At 40.9% G+C, this 27,895-nt stretch overlaps 2 protein-coding genes across 5 annotated transcripts; one reads left to right on the plus strand and one right to left on the minus strand.

The window, feature by feature from the left end:
• Positions 1-5,045: 5,045 nt before the first annotated feature.
• Positions 5,046-21,354, plus strand: tpp2 (tripeptidyl peptidase 2). Of its 2 annotated transcripts, XM_008404375.2 has the most exons (29): positions 5,046-5,336; positions 6,803-6,931; positions 7,084-7,179; positions 7,459-7,563; positions 7,679-7,803; positions 7,905-8,068; positions 8,499-8,653; positions 8,943-9,019; positions 9,112-9,239; positions 9,318-9,566; positions 9,686-9,801; positions 9,910-10,081; positions 10,174-10,331; positions 10,416-10,492; positions 10,579-10,685; positions 11,783-11,937; positions 12,028-12,144; positions 12,226-12,326; positions 12,437-12,533; positions 12,612-12,749; positions 12,851-13,095; positions 13,334-13,412; positions 16,389-16,427; positions 16,790-16,941; positions 17,025-17,121; positions 17,208-17,338; positions 17,433-17,688; positions 18,533-18,652; positions 18,767-21,354. In XM_008404375.2, the coding sequence occupies exons 1-29, from the start codon at positions 5,172-5,174 to the stop codon at positions 18,854-18,856; spliced, it is 3,840 nt and encodes a 1,279-aa protein (XP_008402597.1). In that variant the 5' UTR covers positions 5,046-5,171; the 3' UTR covers positions 18,857-21,354. The 2 variants fall into 2 exon arrangements, with proteins under 2 accessions (XP_008402597.1, XP_008402598.1); XM_008404376.2 differs by lacking the exon at positions 16,389-16,427.
• Positions 21,327-26,472, minus strand: mettl21ca (methyltransferase 21C, AARS1 lysine a). Of its 3 annotated transcripts, XM_008404378.1 has the most exons (8): positions 26,375-26,472; positions 26,101-26,202; positions 25,850-26,019; positions 25,253-25,370; positions 24,513-25,175; positions 23,775-23,923; positions 23,561-23,678; positions 21,327-22,825 (listed from the first exon to the last, which is right to left on the minus strand). In XM_008404378.1, the coding sequence occupies exons 2-8, from the start codon at positions 26,192-26,194 to the stop codon at positions 22,383-22,385; spliced, it is 1,755 nt and encodes a 584-aa protein (XP_008402600.1). In that variant the 5' UTR covers positions 26,195-26,202; positions 26,375-26,472; the 3' UTR covers positions 21,327-22,382. The 3 variants fall into 3 exon arrangements, with proteins under 3 accessions (XP_008402600.1, XP_008402599.1, XP_017159617.1); XM_008404377.1 differs by lacking the exons at positions 26,101-26,202; positions 26,375-26,472 and having other exon boundaries at positions 25,253-25,943; XM_017304128.1 differs by lacking the exons at positions 25,253-25,370; positions 26,101-26,202; positions 26,375-26,472 and having other exon boundaries at positions 25,850-25,936.
• Between the last annotated feature and the right edge of the window lie 1,423 nt (positions 26,473-27,895).

Consider the following 27,895-nt stretch of genomic DNA (forward strand, 5'->3'; position numbering starts at 1 on the left):
GCGACCTGTCCAGGGTGTACCCCGCCTCTCGCCCGGAACGTCAGCTGGAGATGGGCACCAGCAACCCTCCCGACCCCACTGAGGGACAAGGGTGAAAGAAAATGGATGGATGGATGGACATATATATATATATATATAGTGAAAATTTCTGGTATTTAGCTAATAAAAATATTTTCGGTAATTTGAACTGACCTAAAACAAAAGAGGTTTGCTCTGATTTAATTTCAGGCAGTGAGGAACAAATGTGCATGTGACTTTTCATCAGGTGTATATAAACTTCCGGTTTCAAGTGTGTATTCTGTTTTGCTACCATCGTTTCCCTAAAATAAATTAACTGTTCAAAGGGATTCTACATTCATATAAACGTAATAAAAATTGGAGCATTCAGATGTAATCTCATATCTATGAGTTTAGAAGAGAGGCAGTAGAACTCCTGGTCTCTACTGCAGAGCTAAGAGTCACAGGAGGACGTGTGGTGTGTAAGGAGTACGTGGTCATTAAATCCCTTTTAACAGTAAAGCAGATAGAAGGAAAATATAGATCAGCACTGTCCCAAACGGTGAGTAATAGCTGGACAGGCTTTAAGATTCATTCAGGTGAATGTTGCATCACCAGCCCACATTCAAGCCCACACTTCTGAGATCACTCAGACCACATTACTAAGAATAGCCAGACCCAGGTCTGGAACTCTCCTATAAACCCTCCAGTCCAACCAATAGACACGTATGACCGGAGGAAAAATAAAAACAAACAGTTGTGACGTCTCTCTACCAGCAACGACGTTTAACTGCGGTAACCCTGCTGCTGGCTGCAATGTGCTGGGATTATCTGGACTCTTTTAGAACAGCTCTAAATCTAATTAGACTATATGTCTCATCATCCCACTCTGTGCCCCAGTCATAAAGAGAAAGCGTACTCCTTCATAAAGAAGCCATTCTGCTAAGGACCATTTCACCAGTGTGACTCACACAATAATATAATTTCATTCTTTTAATACCGTCAAAACACTTTGTGTAAAAAGCTTAGAGATTCACTCTGTGGTTTCTGTAGATGTCAATCGGTGTTGCTAAAGGTTAACTGAGACTCAAGTGAAATAATGTCTTAAAAGTATCTATACATAGTATAAGCCTAAATGTGTTGAGGTTTCCTCCAGTGTACCATAAGCCTGGCTGGCCACCAGACTTTATTTCTGCCCCCTCCATGGTAAGCATTGTTTATTTATTTTATTAGTTGTTGTTTTTTTAAAGACTTTATAGTTGGTGTTTAGGTATTGTTAATAATGTCTTCCAATAACACATAATTACAATTATGTAAACAATTTTTAACCCAAAAACATGGTAGACGCTGCATGAGACTGCCCTCCTGCTCCTTCCACTGCACTTAGAAAGTTTTCTGGGGGAAACTCTGTGCGTGATGGTGCAGAGTTTAGAGCGAATACAAACTATATAAATGAAGAAATTAGTGAATAAATGAATGAACAAACTACATGTAATTTGTCAGAGGGTAAATATATGAAATTGAATGTGTTATATTGACTGTGCAAAGTTTGGTGCATCTCTTGTCTTAAGACACCCAAGAATATCCATTTTAAAGTCAAATAAGTCAACTTTATACTTTTAACAAACAAGTTAAAAAAAATATTGATTTCTTTACATTGTGATCTCAGCAGATGCAGGTAGGACATTATCTAATCAAACAGCTCGGGTTAAGAATATAAGCTACAGTAATCAACATGTTATGATAAAACAACCCAATCATGTGTACAGCTCAAATGCCATTTTTATGCGCTTCAGTTCCAAAAATAAGCTCTGAAATAATTTAGAATTTGCTCTTAAACAAACAAATTCAAACTGGCTGAAACTTTTACTAGAAAGATCATCTTTTTCTACGCTTACTGAAAGTGCAAACGGTGCAACAAAGCAGTCTCCCCATCGCTTCATGTCACTGACATAATTACAATGCCTGCGCGTGTTTGGCTATCAGCGCTAACACCCTGCACCTCTTTTCATAGATAATAACCATGGTATTACCAACGTTGTGTCAGTAACCACTCAACACATGTAGATATTGAAGAAAGAGTGACATGCTGACATGAGAGGAAAGAAGTAATCAATTACAGTTCCTCTACAGTGGCCACATCCTGCTAGCTGTGTGTTTTTGAAGGTTGCTACAAGAACAAACCTATGATGACCCAATTATAAATTTACATTCTATTCAGACAAAAAATAAAGCTGGCTGAACACTGCCCTCTATAAATTTTCTTGCACACAATGTAACAGCAGTCAAATGACCACATTAGATTACAGTGCAGGAGTCACAAGATACCACTATCGCGGCACACTAGCCAAAGCAGTAGAGGTGAAGAGGCCAGTTCCTTAAAGCTTTTTAGCGCATGGCATCACATAGGAAAATAAAGCTTTAAAAGGTGACTGTGACATTCTGGAGCTTCAGTTATACTCAAGAGACAACGCCCTGTGGTAAACCACAACTGTACCACTCTAACTTCATGCACGTGTTTGTTGAAAGACGCAAATAAATACAGTCAACTCTTACACTGAGACACCAACAGATCAAATACATTTACACAAAGACTTATTTGAAGAGACTATGTGTAAGTGTGCAATGAAGCAGTTTGGTGAAAGAACGAGGAAGAGAGAGGCAGAAGCTGATTATGAGCAGATTAGTGAAAGGATGCTCAGTGGTGGTTTATTTTGCACAAGAAAGTCAGGGGAACTGGGTTTGAGGGCGTTGGCCCATTTAAAATAACTGTAAACGTACCACCAACCCTCCCCACTGTTGCCTGTGGTTTTATGCACTAAACAATCACCTACTGTAAACTATGCTGTATGTAAAATGTAATATATGTGTCTCTGTATGTGTGTGGAAGGGAGAGAATACTGAGTTGAACAGATGGCGTCTGGATGGACAAACGTAATCCTGGCATTACGGAGAAGACAAAAGCTTTATGAATGTATGAATCAAATCAGATTGTATGTAATTTGTCTTGTAGAATGAGGCCTGGCAGTATTTTAATCTGGCACGGATACACTGTTGCGTTGGTGCAACCAAGCACAAACAAACACAAAGTTTCCATGTTGATCACATTTGATGTCTGCAATGATGTTGTTTCCAACTCGTCCTTTCGAGCATCCCCTCTGCATGGGGTTGCCACAGCAGAATCCCCCACTCCACATCTGCATACACACAGACTTGGAGGGTGTCTTTAACCTGCTGTGGCCTTCCTGACACAACACCTTCTGATTATCCCGAGAAGGAATGGGAAAACATAGCACCAGCCCATAATGGATGAGCTGCATCAAGAATAAAAACATTTGACATTTAAATTGCATCTTTGACTTTGTTTGCTGTCATCCTTAGTGTAAACGGTTTGATAACATAGAAAGCACACAAGCAGCATCACCGTTCTGTAGTGTAACAATACAACAGTTTTCATTTGTGACCAGCGAAGGCACCTGCTAAGTGGGGATGTTTCCATGATTAGATTAGCTTTTTGATGGATGAAACTGTTACTAGTTATGAAATAAACAAACAGATGTATATGAACCATAGCAAGAAGATGATTTACTTAGATTTGTGAATGTCTGACCTCAAACTGCAACAAGCAAAGCGTTCAGCCACAAAACTTGTATGGCAGAGTTACAGCACCACCTAATGTGAGAACACAGTAGGATTAGATATGTCTCGTCTGGAAGTTTTCAATGTTTTAGACAAATACTCATGACCCACAATTCATTCCTCTTTTTAAATTCTTTGTTGTATTATTTTGAATTTTAATTGTGTCAAGTGGTTTTATGCAAAATAGTTTGTGAAACCTAAAAATGTCTATTGAAAAGTTTTAATAGACGTGTGGAATGAAGGCATTTTAATATGAAGAACCTTTTTGGTAGGAACTCTTACCTTACATGGAAGGTAATCATTAATACTGTTTGACTTTTAAAGAAAAAACAATGATTACACATTATCATGTATCTCCAGTTATGCATTGTAGCTGAGGTCAGGACATTTTTACTTTTTAATTATGTGGTTTTGGCTTCACCAAGCTTAAGGATTAAAATGTTCAGATATGATTAACTTTGATGTAGCTTGAAAAATATTTCTAAAATGATGTTTTCACTTAATTTATATTGGGAATAACAGTATGCTATGTTCAGCTATACTCAAATTGTGTATTTTTATATAAGTTTTGCTATTTAGATTGACATATGAACAACTGTGTTTTATCACTAAGCATGTCTTTTTAGAATTTCTGGTCAAAAATGAACATTTCCTTTCATCACATATCGTTGGATTGCTTCGGCTTACAAAAACATATGCCCAAACTACTGGAATATTCTCCAGTCTATTTTGCTTTGACTTAACAGCAATCTTAATGGTTTACAGAAACATCTAACAAAAAAATATTGCAAGTCATAATTTTTTTTCATAGCAGTCGTAATAAACCAAGACTAGGGTTCTGAATCTAAAAAAGAGTTCCAGTTCTAGAGGCATAATTTGTGATTATTTAACAGCTTCTACACTGTGCGCAATTTCCACATTTACATTAGCCCATATGCAATCTTTTCTAAAATATTAGATGCAGCAGAAACATAGAGTTAAAAAAAACCCACCCTGAAAAAGTCCCTGCAACCAAAAATGTCCACTAAGACTTTAATCGAATATTTTAGTCAAATCCCCTGTGTGTGCTTCCACATGTAAACGAGAAAGGCAGAATGAAGAAATTAGTTTTGATTATGTGAAGTTTCTGATCCCCAGAAATTAGACATCGCTTTTCTCTTTTCAGGCAGCTTTGTTGTTGAAAGCTAATAATCACGTGCCCTTGTGGGAGTTATAATAATGATCTTCTCCCTTTTGATCAAACTAAGTCTGTGTGTTACAAAATATCCACGCATTCACACTATTCTCTATATGTAACAGATAATATAAAACATATTAAACAAATATGCTCAAAAATAACATGAGGTTAGTTATGATTGGCTCCAGCATGACATTAAAAAAAACTTCAAGTTCTGGTGGTGTTCCCTGGTGTGTGCAGAAAACAGCAAGCACTGCGCCTTTAATCAGCGCGCCTTGTCTCACCCGCCGTGTTGCTCTCTTGTCTCTTCCCCATTTCGCTGCTTTGTTTTCATTGTCGCTCCTTTTTTATTTGGATCATGGCTGCTCATTCTACCGACGAACCGTTCCCTTTCCACGGGCTTCTCCCCAAGAAAGAAACCGGCGCTGCTTCTTACCTCACCAGGTTCCCCGACTATGACGGGCGAGGGGTGCTCATCGCTATCCTCGACACCGGCGTGGACCCCGGGGCCCCCGGCATGCAGGTGAATTTGCCCGGCTGCCTCGTGCTAGCGAAGACCGAGATGGTCGAAGCTAGCAATGCTAAAGGCCAGCGTTCCCAAATAGCATTATTATAACAATTAGTAAATATCTTTTATGACAGCCAAGCACATTTAAAGTCTGTTATGGCAATTGTTTTCGTGCGCTTAGAAATTTTGTTTCAGAGCTACACAAGCGGGCTTTAAACTATCTTTACATTTATTAATTAAGCATAAATGCTAACCGGGTAGCTAGCAACGTTTGTGCTTACGAAGTTGAAGTTGGTGTCCGAATCGTAGCTTTCAAAACCACTTGCAGCTTTTATTTGTTTCCTGGAGCACCTTAAATCAGCTCTGGCTCAAAGTACGAAGTACTCGGACTTTTCAAAGCTGACTTGCATTATTGTATGCAAAGTAAGAATAAATGTACAATTTGGGATCTGCCAAACTTGGTTGTGACAACACTGAACAGGAGGTATTGGTATATGTGCTTGCATCAGACGACCTAAAATGGGAAGCTACTAAATACACTTTGAAAAAATCAAACCTGTCCGCACTGATTACAAGTTCTTTAAAATTGGAACAAAACAAGTAAATTGGCCACTTCGGTACTTTCATGTTAGGATTATGATGTTTTATGTGAAACTAAATGTCCCATTTAAACCACTTTAGACCAGATAACATCTAATCATTGCAGTCTTGATGTTAGACCTGAAGGTTACCTTGAAGCTAAGGAACGGACCATAAACTGTTTAGAAAATATGAAATGACTACAAAATTATACAGGTTTGAGTATCGTTTACTCGGTGGATCTGGTTTAATGTGTTCAAGAAAGCACCATTGTTTATCTCAAGTATCACAGCTGCACCACAGCGATGTCTAATTATTTCAAATTTTAAAGTATGATTGGTCAAATACATTGCAGGATCCTTTAAAAACCCATGAAAATAGTTTTTTTCTTAAACATAAATGATGTGCTTTCTATATTTGAGCAGTAAACTCTCAGCTCAGTTGAGATAAGCTGTATTTGACACTTTTTCCCCCTCAATTTTAGAAGAAATAGGAACACATCTTAATGATGTACCCTTTTTTCTCATGCAGGTTTTTATTTACAATGAAGCCTGCAAATTAAAACACTGAACTAACATTTGTATGGATGGAAATTGTAGTCACTGTAAATATGATCAAGCAGCAATAAAACCCATAGTTATAACTGGCCTTTGAATGGTTAACTCAGGCAATAAGCAAATAGTTTATTTTAATGCTGTTTTTTTTGTTGTTGCTTAGATCACGTTACTCCTTCTTCTATTATTATATTTAACCAAAACTTCTGTAAAACCTTGGAAGCTTCTGAGTTATTCAGAACAGTTTGTGGATATTTTGGCATGTTCCGACTATGTTAGTTTGTTAATGAACAAGGACTCGTCAAAACGTCTTGATCCATTTCTCTGTGTTTTGAACTACTTCTTTAGGTCACCACTGAGGGGAAACCAAAGATCGTGGACATCATTGATACAACAGGCAGTGGTGACGTGAACATGACCACAGCAGTGGAGCCTAAAGATGGGACAATCACTGGCCTCTCTGGAAGAACGCTCAAGGTTGGGGAAACACCATTACAATGTTCACGTTTTTATTATTTGAATTTATAGCCACTTTCATCTGTGAAATTTTTCCGTCTTGCACAGTGTCCTACATCCAAGTTCACTTTTTGGTGATCTCGTCTCTCGCTGCTTCTTTTTATATTTCTCAGATCCCTCCCGCCTGGGTCAACCCATCAGGGAAGTTTCGCATCGGAGTTAAAAATGGCTACGAGTTCTTCCCCAAGGCTCTTAAGGAAAGGATACAGGTAGGGAGATGTGACGATGATTGCTGCTCCAGTTCTGTCAGATTAGATATTTCATTACTTTTGATGTGCAGAAAGCACAACATCAAACGCGCCGGGAGCCGAGGCACAGGCACGAACATTGGTGTTATTTTAGCTGGTCAGAAAAGGCTGTCCATGGGGCAGGGGGAAGTTCTGATTTTAATTTAGATTTCTACATTTTACAAAATATTACCAGCAGGGATTTTGGTTTAGTAAGCTTCTTACTGAATCTGATATTTTTGCACATTTCTCCCTTTTTAGAAAGAGCGAAAAGAAAAGATGTGGGACCCGGCACACAGAGCAGCCCTTGCTGAGGTCTGTCGCAAAACAGAGGAGTTTGACCTCGCTCATCCCACGCCCTCTCAGGTCAGATCCACAACACAAACTATAAACCTAAAGGTCCTATGTGCCTCTGCTTGGCGTGATGATTCTCACGTCTGCCTCCGTCTGCCTCGACACATCCTTCATCTTCTCTCCTCAGATGGAAAAGCTGCAGAAGGAAGACCTGCAGTGTCAGTCAGAGCTGCTGGCATCTCTAGAGAAGAAGTACAGTGATCCCGGCCCAGTGTATGACTGCGTGCTTTGGCACGATGGCGTCACATGGAGGTAAGTCGGGTCTTGTTTACTTTCCCTCCTCATTATTTACTGGCGTGCACAAATAGCATGTTTATCGTTTCCATTGTATGAGACTGTTTTGTTGTCTTCAGGGCGGTGGTGGACACATCGGAGTGCGGAGAACTGTCCCAGTGCACCGTCCTGGGCTCATACAGGGAGAAACAAGAATATGCCACTTTAGGAAATGCTGAGATGCTTAACTATTCTGTTAACGTATACGATGAAGGAAACACACTCTGCATTGTTACCAGTGGAGGTGAGTTACCCCAAAGCAGAATATCAGAAGTCTTTGTATCTTTGTCAGTTTAAATGCTTAATAAATTTATCACAGTTATTCCTGGCAAAATTGTGAAATGAAAGAATTGCCAGCATCTGATGAAGTCGACCAATATTTCATAATTCTGTTATCAGCTGATGCACCACAATAAATAACTCAATTTACTTTTTAATAGCTCCGACTAACTTTTGTGATTAGCCTGACATAATTTTTAAGTGACTCACTAATGCATTTAGTGCATTTAGTGATTGAGACATGATATGAATTCTGAGTTTCTATCTGGATGGTCAGGGTGCATGAAGACAAAAATTAGCAAATTTCTCGGTTTGGCTCTAGATGTAAGCAGTTCATTGAGCATGATGTTGACTCCAAATTTCCTTCTCCAATCTGACTCTGTGTGCTCTTAAAGGGGCTCATGGGACCCATGTGGCGAGCATCGCGGCGGGTTACTTCCCAGAGGAACCAGAAAGAAACGGCGTGGCTCCTGGTGCCCAAATTCTGGCTCTGAAGATCGGAGACACTCGACTCAGCACCATGGAAACTGGCACCGGACTCATCCGAGCGGTATTCCTTCAAAACGATACCTTAGCAACCTCAGCATTAAAGCTGCATGATGCATCAGAATCGAGACAGAAAAAAATTATTACATTTTTTTTAAATTCCAAGATTTCATGAATTCACAATGTATGTGGTGTGTTTGATGGGCTCTTATTGTCCTTAATGATTTAGCTTCATAAGGAAAATCTTATTTAATTACTACCAGTTAATGACTAAATACTGGTTATATGTTTCCCTAATATTGTGACTTTTTTTGCACTAGTTTATTTCTGTTCTGTCTCTTTGTGTCTGAAAGATGATTGAAGTAATCAACTACAAGTGTGACCTGGTTAACTATAGCTACGGGGAAGCCACCCACTGGCCTAATTCGGGGTAAGAATAGCAGAGAGGGTCTCTAATTTTCCTGGCTTGTGTTTTTGTTTTAGCATGCTGTTGCTAAGTGTCCTGGGCCACTTGCCTTTCAGGAGGATTTGTGAAGTCATCACAGAGGCTGTGCAGAAGCACAACGTGATCTTTGTGTCGAGCGCAGGAAATAACGGCCCCTGCCTTTCTACGGTCGGCTGCCCAGGAGGAACCACCAGCAGCGTCATCGGTACGTTCTCTAAACGCACCAAAAGAAGTCTTTGAATTTTTGTTGCTTCTCCTCTAATTGCTGCCGTTGTCCCCGTAGGAGTTGGCGCTTACGTGACTCCAGACATGATGGTGGCCGAGTATTCCCTGAGAGAGAAGCTGCCGCCCAACCAGTACACATGGTCATCCAGGGGTCCCAGTACCGACGGAGCCCTCGGGGTCAGCATCAGCGCTCCAGGCGGGGCCATCGCATCCGTGCCCAACTGGACGCTCCGTGGCACCCAGCTGATGAACGGCACGTCGATGTCCTCGCCAAACGCCTGCGGAGGCATCGCGCTTGTTCTGTCAGGTGTGTTCTGGAATGCACGGCTTGTAGTTGATGTGTAACATTGTTAGAAGTGAGTGATTTCAAAACTGAAGGTTCTGTGTGAATTACATTATTATTATTATTTTTTTTTAATGAAAAAGGCCTGAAGCAGAGCGGGATCCCTCCCTCTGTTCCTGCTGTGAGGAGAGCGCTGGAGAACACCGCTCAGAAGGTCGATGACATTGAAGTGTTTGCACAGGGTCATGGAATAATCCAGGTAGCTTTTTATTTTTTATGTTATTTTTATTTATTTTATTTTTTTACATCTTTTGCATCTTTTTTAAACATTTTTTTTGTAGTGAAGTAATTGCTTTGTTTCTCTCAGGTGGACAAGGCTTTAGACTACCTCACTCAGCACGCCTCATTACCCACAAGCCGCCTGGGCTTCTCGGTCAGCGTGGGCTCACAGAGAGGCATCTACCTCAGGGAACCGGCCCAAGTTCTCGCACCTTCTGATCACGGGGTCGGAATTGAACCCATCTTCCCAGAGAACACAGGTAGCACAACTGACTGGTTGGATTTAGTTTTACATCACTTTATTTATAGTTTCTATTTGTTTTAAATGTATTTTGTTCTTTTTGTTGAACAGAAAACTCCGAGCGAATTTCCTTGCAGCTACACCTGGCGCTAACATGTGCCGCCCCGTGGGTCCAGTGCCCCTCCCACCTGGAGCTGATGAACCAGTGTCGGCACGTCAACGTCCGGATCGATCCCGTAGGACTGAGAGAGGGAGTCCATTATACCGAGGTGCATAGAAGGCAAAAGGAAATGAATAAAGCTAAAAAAAAATGGGTATCGTCTTTTTTTTTAAATTTTGTAATTGTTTTTCAGGTTTGTGGTTATGATACAGCAGCCCCCACCTGTGGCCCACTATTCAGAGTTCCTATCACAGTTATCATCCCTGGCAAGTACGTTCTCACAATGTGTGGACTTCATTTAGGTTTTTCTTAAATGGTTTTGGTTCTTATTCGTTTCTCCGTCTTTGCACCAACAGGGTGACCGATAGTCGTAATCAGGAGGTGCGATTCTCAGACGTCCACTTCAGACCCGGACAGATCAGACGCCACTTCATCACTGTTCCTCAGGGAGCCTCCTGGGCAGGTCAGTTGTGTCTGACCAGCGCAAGCTGTTGGTCACTTTCTCATCTTTTCCAAGACCTGTTACTGAAGATAAATAAAATAGTTTGTAGTACAAAACAAAAAAGCTGATTGTGATCCAGGATTTTCTTCAAAGTTTTAAAACAAAATAAAGTCCAATATTCTAGTCTTGTAGATTAATTGATGTGGAGTTAATATATGTGGTAAATCTGGAAGCGTACGAGGTAGATGGACTTTAAACACAAACTGAAAGTGTTCATGATGGTAGAGTATGATGTTGCTAGTAGATATTAACAGTCTACAATTTCACATGAGATCGGTGTTAAATTTGATCCTGTTTTTCAGTCAAGCTTTCCAGTTTCTGTTACAATGTGGAGCTGAGTTGTTTTAAGGTTGCCATTTCGTTGCAAGCAATATATCACAAAATGTTTCCGTGACGATGAACGTTCTGTGATTGACACTAATTTCCGGGATCCATTTTATCTAAACGGGACACGACTTGTCTATTTCCACTGTTGGTTCCACAACCCGCCTGCTGATGTAGATTATGTTGCCTGACGCTGCAGGAGTGACTATTCCTACAGGAACCAGATCCAGAATCCCAGGAGAAGTCAGACCACTGCTACATTAACCTCAGAGTGTTTTACAGTGGTTATGGTTCAAAAGCCATGGATATATGTTGGTAGAATAGATTTTACAAATTCTGACTCTAGGAGACAAAAACTAAATTAAAGTTTTAACTCGGGTGAAGTTTGTGCTAATCCACAGTTATGGTTGCTATAATGGATATATTCAATAGAGCACATGTTATTTGGTACATAAAGTAAAAAAATAATAAAAGTAAAATGGCTCTTTACTACAGTGTTGAATCAGACACTAACTTCAGCATTGTTTTAGGTTTTTTTTTTTAGTACAGATAATAAAACCCAACTAGATATTTATTTTGCATTTAGTTTTAAAGGATTTTAAAGTCAAACAAGCCCTGATTAAAATTATAAAAAATTATTTTGACATTCATAATTCATATAAAAGGTTGCAGGACAGAAAAACACACTGGGGTTTTCACTGTTTCGTGATTTTCTTTTTTTCTGGTTTCCACAGAGATCACTCTGACCTCCCATTCCGGAGACGTATCGTCGAAGTTTGTTCTTCACGCGGTCCACCTGGTAAAGCAGAAAGCCTACAGAGCCAATGAGTTCTATAAGTTCTCCTCACTGCTAGAAAGAGGTTCTCTGACAGAGGCTTTCCCAGTGCTGGTATGTGGACGGTATACTCAGCTAACAAACACGCCAGAATCAGCAGAAGACCTCTATTTTATTTTCGGTGCGTTCCTGCCTCCTCTGCAGTCGGGTCGGGTTGTGGAGTTCTGTATAGCCCGCTGGTGGGCGAGCCTGGGCGACGTGACGGTGGACTACAGCATCTCCTTCCACGGCCTCAGCACTTCTCCTTCTCCTCTGCACATTGTGAGAACAGTTCTTACACACACATGCACCGGAACAGGTATTGTTCTCTTTTGTTTTTGACTCTGGTTTGTCTCTGTGCAGCACGCCTCAGAGGGAGTGACGAGTTTTGACGTGTCATCACCCATGAGATATGAGGAGGTGTCCCCCACTGTCACCCTGAAGTCATGGGTTCAGCCTCTGCGGTGAATTCACATGCGCTCAAACACACACACACTCACGCACACGCAAACAGCTTGTTCATGTATTAAAGTGCTGTTTTTTAAATTATTTCTCATGTTTGTGTTTGTCCCAGGCCTCTAAATTCAAAGATTAAAGCTCTGGGAGTTCGGGACGTTCTGCCTAATAACAGGCAGCTCTATGAAATTATCCTGACCTACAGCTTTCACCAGGTATCATCCAACTTTCTGCCCATCAGAGCCGATTAATCTGCCGTATGGATGCATAATCGTGTGTTGCTCTGTCCTCAGCCTAAGAGTGGAGAGGTTACGCCCAGCTGCCCGACGCTGTGCGAGCTTCTCTACGAGTCTGAGTTTGACAGTCAGCTGTGGATGCTGTTTGACCAGAACAAGAGACTGCTGGGCTCGGGGGACGCCTACCCACACCAGGTTGGACATCTGTAGAAATTATCTTTATCCAAAAAAATAATAATTTACACATGATCTCTGAGAACTGTTATCGGGATTAATCACATTTCTTTTCTCTCCAGTATTCCCTGAAGCTAGAAAAGGGGGATTACATGGTCCGTCTGCAGGTCCGACACGAGCAGTCCAGTGAGCTGGAGCGCCTGAAGGATTTGCCGTTTGTGGTTTCTCATCGTCTTTCCAACACTCTCAGCCTGGATGTGTATGAGTCACACCGCGCTGCCCTCATGGCAAAGAAGAAGGCCAACTCTGTTACTTTGTGTCCGGGGGCTACACAGCCGTTCTATGTCACCACCCTGCCAGACGACAAGTGAGTCACGCACTCGAGAGTTTCCTTTCACATTTCTAACAGAAGGAGATGATCTCTTTACTCGTTGTTGACGAATGGGTCGTATTTCATCTTCCTTTTTAATGAACACAATATTCCTGTGACGCTTATTTTTTGTTCATCCTAAGAAAAGCATCTCAGTTTTCTAATATCAGTAGGACCAGTTGTCACATTTTCTTTTTTTTATTCCCATTGCTGTTTGTCTCCCTTCATCCTCCAGGATCCCTAAAGGCACCAGTCCAGGATGCTACCTGTCAGGCTCTCTCATTGTGCCCAAGAGCGAGTATGGCAAGAAAGCAGTGAGTGGCTCCATTCTTGAACCTTTTTGCTTCAAACGTTCAGTTGTGCTCTTCAGGACCAAAAAGTCACATTGAGTTTCCATTTCAATTAAATTCAAAAATACTTTGACCCCAAAAGGAAATTAAATGCTGTTGTAGCTCACATTAAAGATTATTCAAATGGTTATTATAGATGGAAATGTGAGACAATGATGGGTGTGTGCAAATCAAACTACTGGATGAAGGTAGTTTGTTTCAGAAGTGTTCAGAATGGACCAGCGTGAGGAAAGTGTCCTGTAGAACCAGACTGACCACCACTGTCACCTGTTGTTTCCGTTTCCTTCTCACTCTTAGTTCTTTTTGTTGGTTTCTTTGGGTCTTCTGTGGGTCATCAAGTTTCATAATATAATAACCTGGAATAAAAATACCAGGATGTCGTAGCATTGAGGGCTCATTATTCTCACCACTTCTAAAATAATCTGATTATTGTAGTTATAAGATTTCTTAAAGCAGGCTTACATTAATAGAAGTGATGAGTGTGCTGTAGTTTCCACACTGACTGTTTCACACAGCTAGATTTGTTTTAATGTAAGTGAGACAAAAGTGTAGCAACGGTCTTTCTGTCAGCTGACCAGCAGTGCACAGCAGCTGGTGAGGACTTGAGATAATAGGAAAGGTCCAACCTCCAGTTTTAGCTTTTTGAACCCTTGATTTTTTTTGTCAGTAATGGGAATCGCCCATTTCTAGGAATGTATTTGGTAAATCTTTGGAGTTTGGGAAGTTGCTCTAAGTGTAAACCCAGTAAATGAAACATGTTTTGACTGAGGGTTCCTGGAAATTTTAGTTTTGTCTCCTGGACTTCCTGGAACTTTTAATTTACCATGGCTTTTTCTGAGTACATTTCCCAGAAAGCCAGGCGCTTTATGTAGGTTTCATCCCCTGATGCTGAGCAGGTTGTGGCTCCAGCCGTTACAACAGCAGAGTCCAGAACGTGACTCTAAAAAAAAAAATCTGACTATATTAATTAATTTGAAATTGTTTCATAGTGGTCACAGACTACCACTATAAACTGTGAAAATGAGTAGCTACATTGGAGTATAAGCACATTGGACTGAACTTAACGCAGCTCCAGTTCAGATTACAATCGCCCATCTAAAGGAATAATTTCCAACAATATCAATGTTTACGCTCCAAAACTGAATTAAAATCACTTCTAACTCAGAAGTTTGTAGTAATCTATAGATTTTTAACAATTAAATATTGTTAAGCGTGTCTCCTGTTCGTAACCCTGCAGCAGCAGCAGCATTGCTCCATTCAAATTTAAAACCTGTGGATGATTAACAATCCTGGGCAGCTCTAGTCGCTTTAATGTAGTTGAATTCAAATTACATAAAACATGATAATGTTGATCAAGGGTGGCTAAGTTTAAATGTTTTTGTTTGCACAAGAAATAGCTGAACTGCGGCTAACAGAAAATATGACCAGCAGAGGAGGTTTCCTCCCACTGAGAAGCTCCGGCTTCAGTTCAAAGTCCATCTGAAAACTCCTTCCTCCCTATCAGGGCCGTTTTCAGGGCAGACTGCAACCCGTTTTAGTCTGCATTGGTCCTGGGGGAGCTAATCTGCCCCAGAGAATTACCCCTGCTCCCGCAGTGAAAACGGACCTTGTCAGAGTTGGCTTGTGTTGGATTTAGCTGCATTTTATGTGGCGGTGTAAATGTTAATTTGTTCAATAATAATAATAGTAATAACTGTAACTAATCCAATGAGACTAGTTGGTGTCAATACTTGTTTTGCAATTGAGGCTTAAAAGCGACTGACGCCTGTAAAATGGCTAAATCTGAAGACAGAAATCTTTTTATTGTGAAAAGCAAAGAGCAAGTGACTCTGCACTGTAGAGACTCAGTACCTGTTGGTGAATTTCACAGAGAATGTTTATGTTTCTCAGAGACATTCAGTTTGAATCTTAAGTGCTTTTGAGGTTTTTTAGGAGAAAATGTATAGAATAAAAATTAGTCTGCATTAAAACAGCTGTGTTTTATTATGCTGAGGTCTTGTTTTTTTTTTTTTTATAATCGGGATCTTTCTTTCATATTTTTATTTTTTTTCTTTCCCCAAATCTTGTCCTGCTTGTTGGTCACATCTGGCTGGTTGGGAACGCAATTTAGTACAGACTGTAAGACTTTACTTTTGCTTTTGCTTTGGGTTGTGAATTTTGGGGCAGCACAATATCTGGAAAATGTTCAACTGTGAGATTATTCTTGGACATGGCGATGGTGATTTTGATTGACCCAAAGTTTCCTCACTTTTACTTTCTTCTTCATCTTCCCAGTTTAAGCAATTCAACCACCTAAAACACACATGTTGCGCTTCAGGGGCAAGTAGAGAACGCTCAGCTTCCCAAATATATTATTGGCTTTTAAGTAAGACTTAAAATATGACATCCTACTAAATGTTGCACCCAATCGGTCCTCTGCGGCTGTGATAAGGCGATGATTGATTTAATTGATGTATTGTGCAGCTCTGGCAAACATTGTCATGTAAAATTTTTCACCTTCCTTTGGTTTTTGTATTTTAATTTGGTTTTATAAACAAATTTGGGATATATATGGGTTGCACTGTGTAGCACCCTTATGGTGTATTGGCTTCTGTTCACAAAATATTTGATCGGCAACAAAAATAAATCTTTCATCCTTTTTTCTACATATTTAATTTTAAGGAGATGCTATTGCCTTTGGGCTGCGAGCTCTATTTTATTTATTTCTTTTAAATATTCTGTAACTTTTATTTGTCTTAATGATAGCAAACAGATTTATTAGACATGATTAGGAGAAACGGCAAAGTTCATAGTAAATTGTATTATATTTATACTGTTTGAGTTATATCTTTAGCAATGAGACCCTGAGTCTCTGGTTGAGGATGAAAGACGAATGAAAACATCCTTTTTGGTTGGTGTTTGTGTTACCTGTTCCTTACTGTGTGTTATTTTGACCACCAGGGGCAGGCCTCTGCAAAACGACAAGGAAAATTTAAAAAGGTACTGGACAAGTTAGAAGCACTGAACCACAGAGCGCCTGCTGCTCTCCTTACTTTGGGAAATGACTTATTTCTGTAAAACCTCATCTGTCATGTCAAAGCATGTTAATCTTTTAGGAAATATACACAAGTGTAAAAGCTGTTTTTATAAACTAGTTGCTAGGTTTTCTGGTGGTCTGTAAAAGTATTGATAGTACTACTTTAAACCTTCACTACTGGGTAATTGAAAAGCATTTTTACTTCAGTGATCTATGGAGCAAAGACTATCTGAGGACATGAAATTGGTAGGAAATTTGAGAGAGTATTTGAGAAGTCGAAGATGTGTATTCAATCATACTTCGTTCTGTTTGTGTCTTGGTGCAGGACATCGTTCCAGTCATCTACCATCTAATCCCCGCCCCAAACAAATCAAAGAACGGTGGGAAGGAGAAGGACAAGGATGGAGACAAGGAGAAGGATTTGAAGGAAGAGTTTGCAGAAGCTGTGAGGGATCTAAAGATTCAGTGGATGACAAAGTGAGCTACGTTTCTCTCTCTGGTTTCATACCACACAGCCTCTCTATTTCTCTGTAATTTATCTGTCGTTTTCGGCTCCTCAGGTTGGACTCGAGCTCCATCTATGACGAACTGAGGGAAAACTACTCGGATTACCTTCCACTTCATGTGCAGAGATTGCATCAGCTGGACTCGGAGAAGGTAAACGACGGCAGGAGACGCGGTTGGTAAATGGTTGCATCAAAACTGTGCAGAATTCTCATACCGAATCTCTCGTTTGTGTTAAGGAGCGAGTGAAGCGCCTCAGAGAGGTTGTGTCAGCAGCAGAGATCGTCATGTCCCACATTGACCAAACGGCGCTGGCTGTGTATTTCACCATGAAGACGGACCCTCGGCCGGACGCCGCCTCCATCAAATCGTAAGCATCACTTTAACACAGGTTTTTGACAGAGACGGGGTTGATTGAGGCAGCGTGTGAACCCACCTCCTCTATAAAACATTTTGTTTTTCAGTGACATGGAGAAGCAGAAGTCATCTCTTCTGGACGCCCTATGTAGAAAAGGCTGCGCTTTGGCCGACCAGCTCCTTCTGCCGTCCACGCTGCAGAGCGGCGCCGGGGCCGTTGCTACAGAGCAAGCTGCGGTAGAAGAGGAGGAGGTCGGGGAGCAGTTGGCCAGCAGCTCTGACGACCCCGTGGACAACACTTCAAATGCCCTGATGGACACATTCTGGGAGGTGCAGAAGTGGGCGGAGCTAACTGACTCAAAGGTGAGAATTTTTAAATAAATTCAACGTGTTGTTTGGGGCAAATAATGCATTCCATTTCTTGACTCTTTTTTTTTTATGTGTGAATTTTGGACGTTAGGACAAAACACATGCAATGGCAACCAGTTGAAAAGCAATTGTTGTACTACAATGTAATGTAGAGATCAAATAAGTGCATGTAAAACAATGTGAATATTCAGGAAACTAGAAAACACCAAAATAAAAGAAAATTTATTCAGTCCTACTTGTAATCCAGGTGCTTTAATCCATGTTTGTTATGTGCTGTTGTGTTTTCTACCTGGAGCCTGGAAAAGGGCTGGAAGTCATGGATTCTATGCTGAAAATTTATTTTTAACAATCCACTGTCTACTGTGCCTTACAGCAAGACTGAATACATCTTCATTTGATCAATTTAGAAAGATGAACTATTGGATTAAACTTAAAACCAGCATGTTAGGTTGGTGCATTATTGTGCTTCAAAAACACAGCAATCAAGGTGAGATTTTTGTATTTTAGATCTTATTGACAGAGTGATGTGTCATTTTAGGAAAGTTTAGCATAGTCACTGATTTGTGCTTTGATAGGTATGTCATCTTTCTGTTGACATAGCTATCAACAGAAAGATGTTGCTGGGTATGTATGTACATTCAAAAATAACTCATGCCTCTCCCTACTGATTTTCCCTTTTTTGATGAACTTGTCACTTGGGGGAAAAAAACCCCACAAATTCTGAAAGTTGATCCAAAATTATTTTGTTGGCTGAATTTGAAGCTTTAAGCTAGTTCAGGAAGCATTTTACCTAACATCCTTTGTTCATGGTTTTTCTTTTTTCTGTTCACTTTTTAAGGTTTTGACGTTTTCATACAAACACGCCCTGGCAAACAAGATGTACGGCCGAGCCCTAAAATTCGGCTCTAAGATGGTTGAGGAGAAGCCCAGCAAGGAGAACATGAAGAACTGCATCCAGGTATGAGAGCATCAATGATCGATGCTCAACATGATGAAGAAACATGTTTTCTATCGGTTTCTGGTGGTGTAAAAATTTTTTTAATAAAATCATCTCCTGGGTTTTGTTTTGCAGCTCATGCGTCACCTTGGCTGGACGCACTGCACTGCCTTCAGTGAGAACTGGCTCCCCGTCATGTACCCCGCAGATTACTCACCGTTCTAAGCACAAACGGGCACATGCATGGGACGGCATGACCTCCAATGGTCCGTAACGGGACGAATTTGATGACATGTCCCTCATGGTCATATGGTCTATGCATCTGACCAACCAGCTGCCTCCTGAGACTTTTTCTTTTTAAGGTGTCAAACTAGGAGCTGACCCAGAGCGTAAATATTTTCATGCATGCCAAATTCTGAGGTGACGGGGTTGTAAAACCAGTCGAATCAGAAATTTTGAATCCCCACCAACAGAAAAATATGGAGAACTATAATCTGTCCTGTGTTTTGCTATTTCTTTGTCAGGCTTAAATATCCCTTCCTCCCCAGCGTTCCTAACTCATTGCATTAAAAACTTCTCTTCATGTGTAAATACTGTAAAAACCGGCATTGTGGACTCTAGGGATGCATCGGAAATCAGATCAGAAAACTGTAAAAATCCGTTAAATTACTTCAGTAAGAGGAGAGACAGACTCGCTGCCGCAGAAACTCTCCTGATGATCCCAAATGAAAAGCAGGGATTGGACTGATCACAAGCCCGTTTTTTTTTTATTATTTTTTTATTTTCTTAAATGGCTCCAGCCATCCTGGGTTGACAAGTCAGTCCTGTCTGTCTTTGAACACAAAAAAAAAATTTCGCGGTGCCTTTCTTCAACGTACCTTACCTTTCAAGATGGAGCTAAACTAACGGTGGCAGAGTTTTGTTCAGGGGAAGCTGCAGAGTTTGTAGCATCCGTCCACCCTCGCAGTCGTTTCACTCATCAGCTTCTTCGAGTCAAACCGCATGATTCATCCCCGCACCATGTGCAGGCTTGACTCTTCCTCAGCGCCACATTTAGCCTCCTTTTTTATTTTTACCAGACCTCACTCTCAGAATGATGCAGTTTTTGGGCAGCAGTGGGATGTTCGGAACAGGTTACACAATCAGATTTTCACTCGGTGTTGCGCTTTCTCGGCAGCGTTCAGAATGCTGCACATGTACACAGTGTCATAAAGTAATGTAAATACACTCGCACCATGAAAATATAAAGATGCAATAGGGATATAACAGAATTTATCTTAATCGATGTATTTTGCATATATGCATGTGTTCTAGGGTGTATGAAAAGTTAGTTTGGACGAGGAATCAGATTTTAGTTTCTTTCAATTTGACTTTTTTTTCCCCTCCCCCTGTGAATTATGCTTTGGAGAAATGTCAACAGTTGATGGGTGGGTGGGTGTGTGTGTGTTTGTGAGGAACTTTGCGTGTATTCGTGAACCTGTATTATCAAGTGAGACTGCATTCTTCTTAATGGGACCCTAGCTGTTCAAAAGGACCACACCAGTAGTTTCAGCTCATTTTGAATAATTGTCTCACATAATATACTTAACATTAGAAATACTCATTTTTGACAATTGTGACTTGGGAGTTTTGACGCTTTGAATTTTGGATTTTATTCAATTGCCTTCAAAGCTTCAAAATACTGTTGCACTTTCCTTCATACATCGAAAGAGATGTTGAAAGCCTAAAATGTATAAAATATTTACTCTTTGACCCTTAAAAGTTATAAGAAATTATTTTAAAAGCAGAGAATCTACAGCTATTTTTGATTTGTCTAAACTTAATACTGGTTTGGTCCTTCTGGAAATGTCTCACCTGAAGTTACAGATGAAGGCTATGTGATTAATTTTAATTTTCATGTTAATGATCCTGTTTGCTTTATAGTCCTAAAAGCAGAAGTGTTATCTTTTGTCCCTTTTCTTTGTGTAACCAAAGAAAACTTGTCTTGTTAAGCTGGATTCAATATCAATATGTTAAAGGAAAAAAAAAATATTTATTAGATGAAAAAAATAATTTCTTTTTTTTTAAAACTAGTAGTATAAATAAAGGCTTTGGTTTTATCTTTCATTGTTTTTTTTTTTTAGCACTCTGGCTGGAAAGTTGATGCCTAAGAATGTAAAGTATCTGCTTTAGGGCCTCTTGTCTTCTGGAGTCTGATGGTGAATCAGCGGCGGGGAGATTCTTATGTTTCTGTTTAGCTTGAAACGGTTTCACTTTCTGCATTATTCGCAGCATCGACCTCTTTGAGCTGTTGGCAGGAATCCTTTGTGAGAGTTGGCCTCTTTATTAATTTCCCTCTTCATTGTGTTTCCTGTTTGAAAATATGCTGTGCACAACAGTATGTGTTGCCAATTACAGTCTCCAAAAATGGCCTTAAGTTTTCACCACAAGACTTCACCTTCGACCTCTGACACCAAACATATCTGTTGAAGTTGCTCCTCCGGTGTTCATAGGAACTTCAGGAATGCTTGCTATGGATGCTGTGGATGTTGTGTTTATATTTATAGCCATAAATCGAAAGCTATTTCATCACAGAATGTTATGAGTTAAAGCTGTATTCTCTATATCATTTTATATCCTTTCTGGATCATGTGGGAAAGACCTGAGCCACTGTTAAATTATTTTGTGCTCACGAGAAAAGCCGCAAACAAGAAAGTTCACTGAATAAAGATATTTAAAACGGGTTCACATGTCACTTGTCTCTATTATGAGTCTGAAAAATACAAAAAGACAAAGAAGAATTCACATTGTCCACATAGTTTGATCTATCAAAAGTAGTTTGTTAAACAAAAAGGCATTGAACCACCAAATAGACAATAGGTTTCCCCAGTACAATGAGCTTCATTGTTGCATCTAGACCATTGCATCTTTAATGAGATTTGACAGGAAAAGGGGAAGTATATTCTCCTGTTTATATGACAGCATTCTGACCACCTCCTATAAGACCAGAAAGTGGATGTTTGGAGGATACAGATGTGTGTTAACACAATGTCAGCATGGAAATTACATTGACTTTAAAGAAGCATCTGTTGATGTGTATCAATCTAGATTTTAAGGCTTTTTCCAATCAATTTTGTAATCCACAAGTGGAAATCAATCAAGGCATCCCAGCAAATTCACATCAGGATGAACTCAAACGTTTCCAGTAGAACGACTTCTGTCTTGAAGAAAATACAACAAGTCATGTTAAGTTTGTAAAGTGGCACCTAATTGTACCACAAGGACAATCATTGGACAGATGAGACCACAGTAGACATTTTGGTAAAAAACCCAGTGCAGCATATCGTCACAAACATCTTGTACCAGCATAAGAAGCATAGACACAAGTTGTTGCAGTGGCATATACAAATTCCATGCTTTGGCAGAACCAAAACAGCAGAAGTATTAAAAAAAAGTTGTCTATTGTGAGAGTGAGCCTCCAGAAACGGTTCATTACTTTTCCTAATTTTTCTTGATTAAAGTCAGACCAGCCAAAGTGAAGCTTGCCAAGACCACTATTATAAATATTTTGATACTAAGCTGACATTTAAACGTTTCTCAGGTAACTGAAGCCAACAAACGTAAACATGACTTCCATACTGAGTCTCGAGCAAAACATTTGTAAACAGATCTTGCATGTCTGCCAACCTTTAACAAAGTTAGTGGGCATCTGACAACATTTAAAAAAAATAAATCACACAAAAAGTTTCAACATTAAGTCCTTTAAACCTCCTTAGGCTTTGAGCCTGCAGTCGGTAGGCCTACTCAGTCTGTTCCTGTCACCTTCATCTTCCTCCCTACTCGTTGCCATGAAGATCTTCATCTCTCCTTCTTCGACCAGTAGACTTGTGTGGAAGGCTTTCTTAAAGTTCTCCGTGAACACTAGATCGGACTCAAGTCGGACCTTGTTGGCCCAGATCAGTGTTGTTCCTGGTTTGCAGAAATGCTTCATGGTGACCAAGAGCTCATCCAGGAAGTCGTGATGGTAAACCACGTCGGCTGCCAGGACGTAGTCATACCTGTAGACGGACGAAGGGTAGGTGCTCTCCAGGTCGTAGCCCCAGGGCAGAGGTGCCACCTGGGGTGTGTGTCTGCAGAGACCCCTGGTGTTCCTCATTAAGTTGGCTTGAAGGTTACCTAATATCTCTGGAAGGTCTGTGGCTGTGACTGCAGCTCCTGTTGATACAGAAAGAAAGGAATGTCATTTTAGGTTACCCTGTAACACGAAGTTGCTGACTGTGTCTCCCAGGACTGGGGATGCTTTAAGAGTTATACAGTCTTTGTACAACCAAAGCAAAAACTGTGTCCGCATTCTCAGCCTAGGGTTGGTCTTGTTTCCAGTACAGGAGGTGAGGTCTACCCCTTGTCCTTCATCTGTTTCTGGTGTTCATGGGCACATTTTCAAGGTGTAGTGGTGGAGACTTGTTTCAGAAACTCTGGTCTTTTTTGCTCAGTCAAAAAAGACCCGATGAATCATGACTAACAGAAAAAAATATAATCTACAAACAACAATCTGAAATGAACTTCCCTCATAGGGTGGCTGAACTCACCCTTAAAGATGGCGAGCAGCTCAAAGTAGAGAGGCTACTCCATCACATCAAAAAGAGTCAGCTGAGGTGGTGTGGGCACAGTGCCTCGCTTAGTTTTGCCCCATCTGTCAAGAGCAGACCCGGAACATGTCAGAGGGAATATATATCCCTTCTGGCCTTGGGATCTCCAATCAAACCTGGAGAATGCCACCTTTGTGAGGGATGTCTGGGTGTCCATTTGAGACTTCGTCCGCACTACCAAAAATTTATATTCATTGGACAGGCAGATTGTGAAACAATATTACAATTAAAGATATTTTTTTGCCCTGTTTGTTGTGGCCTGTTTATGTTTAACACCATGATGAGTCTAGTGACTGCTCACCCAGTAGACTGGCCACAATGGCTACCAGTCCTGTTCCTGCTCCCAGTTCCAGCACCTTCTTCCCTCGCAGGTCCACTGTGTCCCTGTTGTTGTCAAGGAAGGAGCACAAAGCCAACGCCTGCAAATTGAAGAAAACACTGTTGATATGACGTTAAGCTAAAGAAGATTATATGATTTTTTTTTACTGTAGCAAACTGTTATCAGAAACACTCACAGCTGGCCACATCATTGCTCCAAATGAATCTATGGATTCGTAAATGACGATGTCCTCCCCTACGTAATGGTAGATGTCTTTGTTAACGCGGCAAATGATGTTTGGAACCCATTTCTGCCTTACAGCTGTCTGGTCCGAACGCTCCTGATCTGCAGGGACCAACAGACACGTGGTGTAGCTCAGAAAGAGTGAAACAAAACATAAGGCTTAAGCATAGACTATAAAAACAATTAAAATCTTGATATGTGCAATTAAAATATATAAATGCGCATAATATGGCACTGTTTTTGACTAAATAAGCTCAGAGCCATTGAAAAAACAGTCTGCCTCTCTTCCTTGAGATCTGAGATACTCTACACCAACGGGCCCAGCAACCCAACCCTGGGTGCTATCTCAGGACAGCTAGTTATACCTTTGGCTTCACTATGTTTTGGCCTTCTCTTGCATCTCTCAGACTTAGTTTGCAGCACTCCTGACATTCTCAATAAGGCTGTTTGTTTCATTTTACAGTCTGCTGACAAACTAACACGCCGATCTGATTAGAGAAGAACAGCATTTTAAACACAACTAAGACCTAACAACTCAAAATCCAGACCAGCTTTGTATGGAATAAGTTATCCCTGTGAATTACTTTCTTTTTTTTTAAGCTACACTTGAGCCTGTTGAACATCTGTAATATGCAAACAGTCCTGGCACATCCTTTGGTACATAAATTATTTGTGTGTGAAGATAACTCACCAGAACTGTTGTCATTGCTTGCAACATTCTCATTTTGCTCATGTGTTTCATCGTCTTTGGAGGTCACAATTTCCTCTTCCTCCTCATCACTTTCAAACTCTTTGTCTTTTTCCCACTCCTCCTCATTGTAACTGTCCAGTACATCAGCTCTCACCTCTTTACAGGCACAGGAAGGTTGGTCTTCGCTGTCATCTTTGTTGCTTTCTTCCTCCACAGTCGTTCCATCCTCTTCTCCCAACAGATCTTGGATTTCCAGCCCCTGGTCTACTTCACCATCTCCCTCCCTACTCATTGCCATGAAGATCTTCATCTCTCCTTCTTCGACCAGTAGACTTGTGTGGAAGGCTTTCTTAAAGTTCTCCGTGAACACTAGATCAGACTCAAATCGGACCTTGTTGGCCCAGATCAGTGTTGTTCCTGGTTTGCAGAAATGCTTCATGGTGACCAAGAGCTCATCCAGGAAGTCGTGATGGTAAACCACGTCGGCTGCCAGGACGTAGTCATACCTGTAGACGGATGAAGGGTAGGTGCTCTCCAGGTCATAGCCCCAGGGCAGAGGTGCCACCTGGGGTGTGTGTCTGCAGAGACCCCTGGTGTTCCTGCACAGGTTGGCTCTAGTGTTGCTCAGAACCTCTGGAAGGTCTGTCGCTGTGACCCAACCACCTGAAAAAACAGACCCGTCAAAGCAATCGCACGTGTTCATTGTCAGTCAATGCAGACAGGTTCACGTTCACTCGTACCGAGAAGTGCCGCTACCACAGACACAAGACCGGTTCCTGCTCCAATCTCCAGGACGGCTTTGTCCACGAGATTCAGCTGGTCACGGTGAGTGTCAAGGTAGTGACAGAGAGCCAAAGCCTGGGAGAAACAGCAATAATTCCCACTGCCGGTGTGCAAACCCAAAGGATGGATGCAAAGTAAAACATATAAAGTAGCAACCACCCAAATGTCCAATATAGCATAAATAACTAGTTTAATAGCTAGTACGATATAGCCAACCATGACATTATAGTCCTCAAACTTAATGTAGAAAAGGAAGTAGATTTTTCCCTTCCTGTGTTGCACTGGGATGCAGAGAATTGGCGAGCTACTCATGGCTTTTTCAATCAAAGCATTTCTGAACATTTTGCAGAGCCATGGTGCAGAGTGGATAACCTTCACTGACTCTACAATGAACATCAAGTGGCAAAATCAAAAATCTGAAGCGGTCAGAGCTCTTTAACTCTCAGTGTTGTTTTTAAAGGGAAGCGTGGCTGGCATATACTTCTCAACCTTCTCCACAGTAGGCCGGGTTTTATAAAAAAGTAAAACCTCAGTACCAGCACCAGCACACTCACCCCAGGCCATATCATGCCTGCAAATGAGTCAAGACCCTCTTCGATGACGATCTCATGGCCAGCGAAGCTGTACACCTCTTTGCCCATTCTGCAGTAAAAACACGGAGCCCAGGCTGCCCCAGGCCGCCGTCGTTGCTCCCCGTCAGCTGATTCCTCTGTTTGTGCATCATCTGAAAGAAAGAAATAAAAGTGATAGTTTCAGATGTATTGTGGAGTGAGTCAAACACAGAGACTACATTGGTCACAGTTACCTTTATCCTCCTCTTTACTTTCTTCAGCCTCATCTTCCTCCTCTGTTCTGGCGAAGCTTGTTTCTTCTGCAAGCGGTGAACTCAAAGTTTCCATATAAAATCCTTTGTATTGTTAGAAAGAAGGTATTTTTTATTTAATTTGAATTTGTACTTATGAGAGCAAACATGCCTATGATTAGAACAATGTTAAATTAGTTAGTTAGTTCTTCAACTGAGCTGTATTTCTATCATCACTCTCATAAAAATAAGAAAATGTTTTATTCTGGTGTCTCACCTGTTAGTTGTGATCCAATTCTGCTTCAATTCCCATGAAAGAGCACCTCAACTGTGTCTGGATAAGATGGACTGCGATGTTATAGAGGCTCAGCATCCAACAGGACACTCCCATCATCATTACAAGGGCAGAAGGGTATTTTTAGAGCTGCGCTCATTAGGAATAAACCTCCTAGAGGAGCAGAGGGCACAAAGTTTCAAATGCACAAACAAAGAGAAGAAGGAGGAGGAGCCAACAGGAAGAAAGGCAAGTCAAGTAAGCTGAGTCTTTGCTTCAGGACGTGTCTGCTGGTGGTCCATCTGCAGAGAACCAGACAGTGGGGGTCCCTAACCCATAAAATAATCTGATATAAAGAGGAGGTATGCTACACCTACAAAATAATGACGGTTGTTTAGGTTCACAACAGCCCTGATCAATTATGGCGGCGCGACGGTTTTAATCAGTTGACTGTATCTAATAGGAAAACACAGAAAAACATAGCACGAGTTTTCACTGTGCAGAAAACCAACCCAGGATATGATTTGTGTTTGACATGACAGCATCTTGGCAAAGAGTGAGTGTTATTACTGACCTGTTGACTCCATTTGACACCCAGAAGCAGAGACTGATAAACACAGAGTATGTCATGATAGAAGAAGTTACCTGCATTACTGTGCCGTGATGACAATCACGTGAACTCGTCCTTCATGGAAATTCGACACCTTCAAAGCGTAATTTAAAACTGTTACTTGTCACAGAAAAAGCAATTCATTTCTTATGTTTTTTTTTAAAGCATGAAACATTGCCCATATCGAAAAAAAGGTGTAGAGTAACTCTAATCTCTGTCAGTAAACATTTATTTTTGCAAAGACGCCCTAACACAGGGGTGGGTCAATGGTTCAAACAAATAGTCTATTTAAAATTAGTCACGTAGTCTGAGATGCCTTCATGCCTCTTGCTCGCTTTTCCTGCAATGGCCTCAATTGCTTCAGCAGAGATAGAGGGTAACAGGATCAGGCTGGACTGCATCCTGCACGTATCAAGCTCTGGAGAAAATAAGGGGGCTCTGATGTCGACAACATCAAACATACCCATCATGAATTATAATCTAAATCTCATTTTAAATGCTGGATTTTGGTTGTTTTGCTGTTGATGTTGTAAAGTCAGTGACAGGCTAAGTTTGATAAAACAGTAGAAGTTTTATTTAGCATGGTGACAAAGCAGAATTCCACCGTTGTGTCTCTGTGAGAGGATTTTTAGTATTAGCAGGGTGTGAAAAGAAAGATGAAGTGAGCAGATATTCCTATAAGGCCACATACAGGCCTCAGCTGTTGGGTATTTGTCTTGACAAAGGCGGAGGTATTTAGTGCCCACCAGCTTAGACACCCTGCATCCCTTTAATCCAGCTCTTCAACACTCCTCTCGCTCCAGAGACACACATCCACCAGAACCACCAGGAACGGCAGGACAGAAAGCGACCCGGGAAACCTTGGAGGATTTGGAATCATCAACGTATCAGATTTAACCGGTTACATTTATAGA

Source organism: Poecilia reticulata, linkage group LG3 (assembly GCF_000633615.1).
Source record: "Poecilia reticulata strain Guanapo linkage group LG3, Guppy_female_1.0+MT, whole genome shotgun sequence".
NCBI classification, from domain to species: Eukaryota; Metazoa; Chordata; class Actinopteri; order Cyprinodontiformes; family Poeciliidae; genus Poecilia; species Poecilia reticulata.

What these genes read in the sequence shown, in the direction of transcription:
- mettl21ca (XM_008404377.1), bottom strand. Translation starts at nt 25,691, where the DNA reads ATGTTCATTGTAGAGTCAGTGAAGGTTATCCACTCTGCACCATGGCTC. An exon ending in GAGCAATGATGTGGCCAGCT is followed by an intron (nt 23,679 to 23,774) that starts GTGAGTGTTTCT and finishes TTCAATTTGCAG; the next exon opens with GCGTTGGCTTTGTGCTCCTT. An exon ending in CATTGTGGCCAGTCTACTGG is followed by an intron (nt 22,826 to 23,560) that starts GTGAGCAGTCAC and finishes CTGTATCAACAG; the next exon opens with GAGCTGCAGTCACAGCCACA.
- tpp2 (XM_008404375.2), top strand. Translation starts at nt 5,172, where the DNA reads ATGGCTGCTCATTCTACCGACGAACCGTTCCCTTTCCACGGGCTTCTC. An exon ending in CTCTTAAGGAAAGGATACAG is followed by an intron (nt 7,180 to 7,458) that starts GTAGGGAGATGT and finishes CTCCCTTTTTAG; the next exon opens with AAAGAGCGAAAAGAAAAGAT. An exon ending in GCGAGTATGGCAAGAAAGCA is followed by an intron (nt 13,413 to 16,388) that starts GTGAGTGGCTCC and finishes TTTGACCACCAG; the next exon opens with GGGCAGGCCTCTGCAAAACG.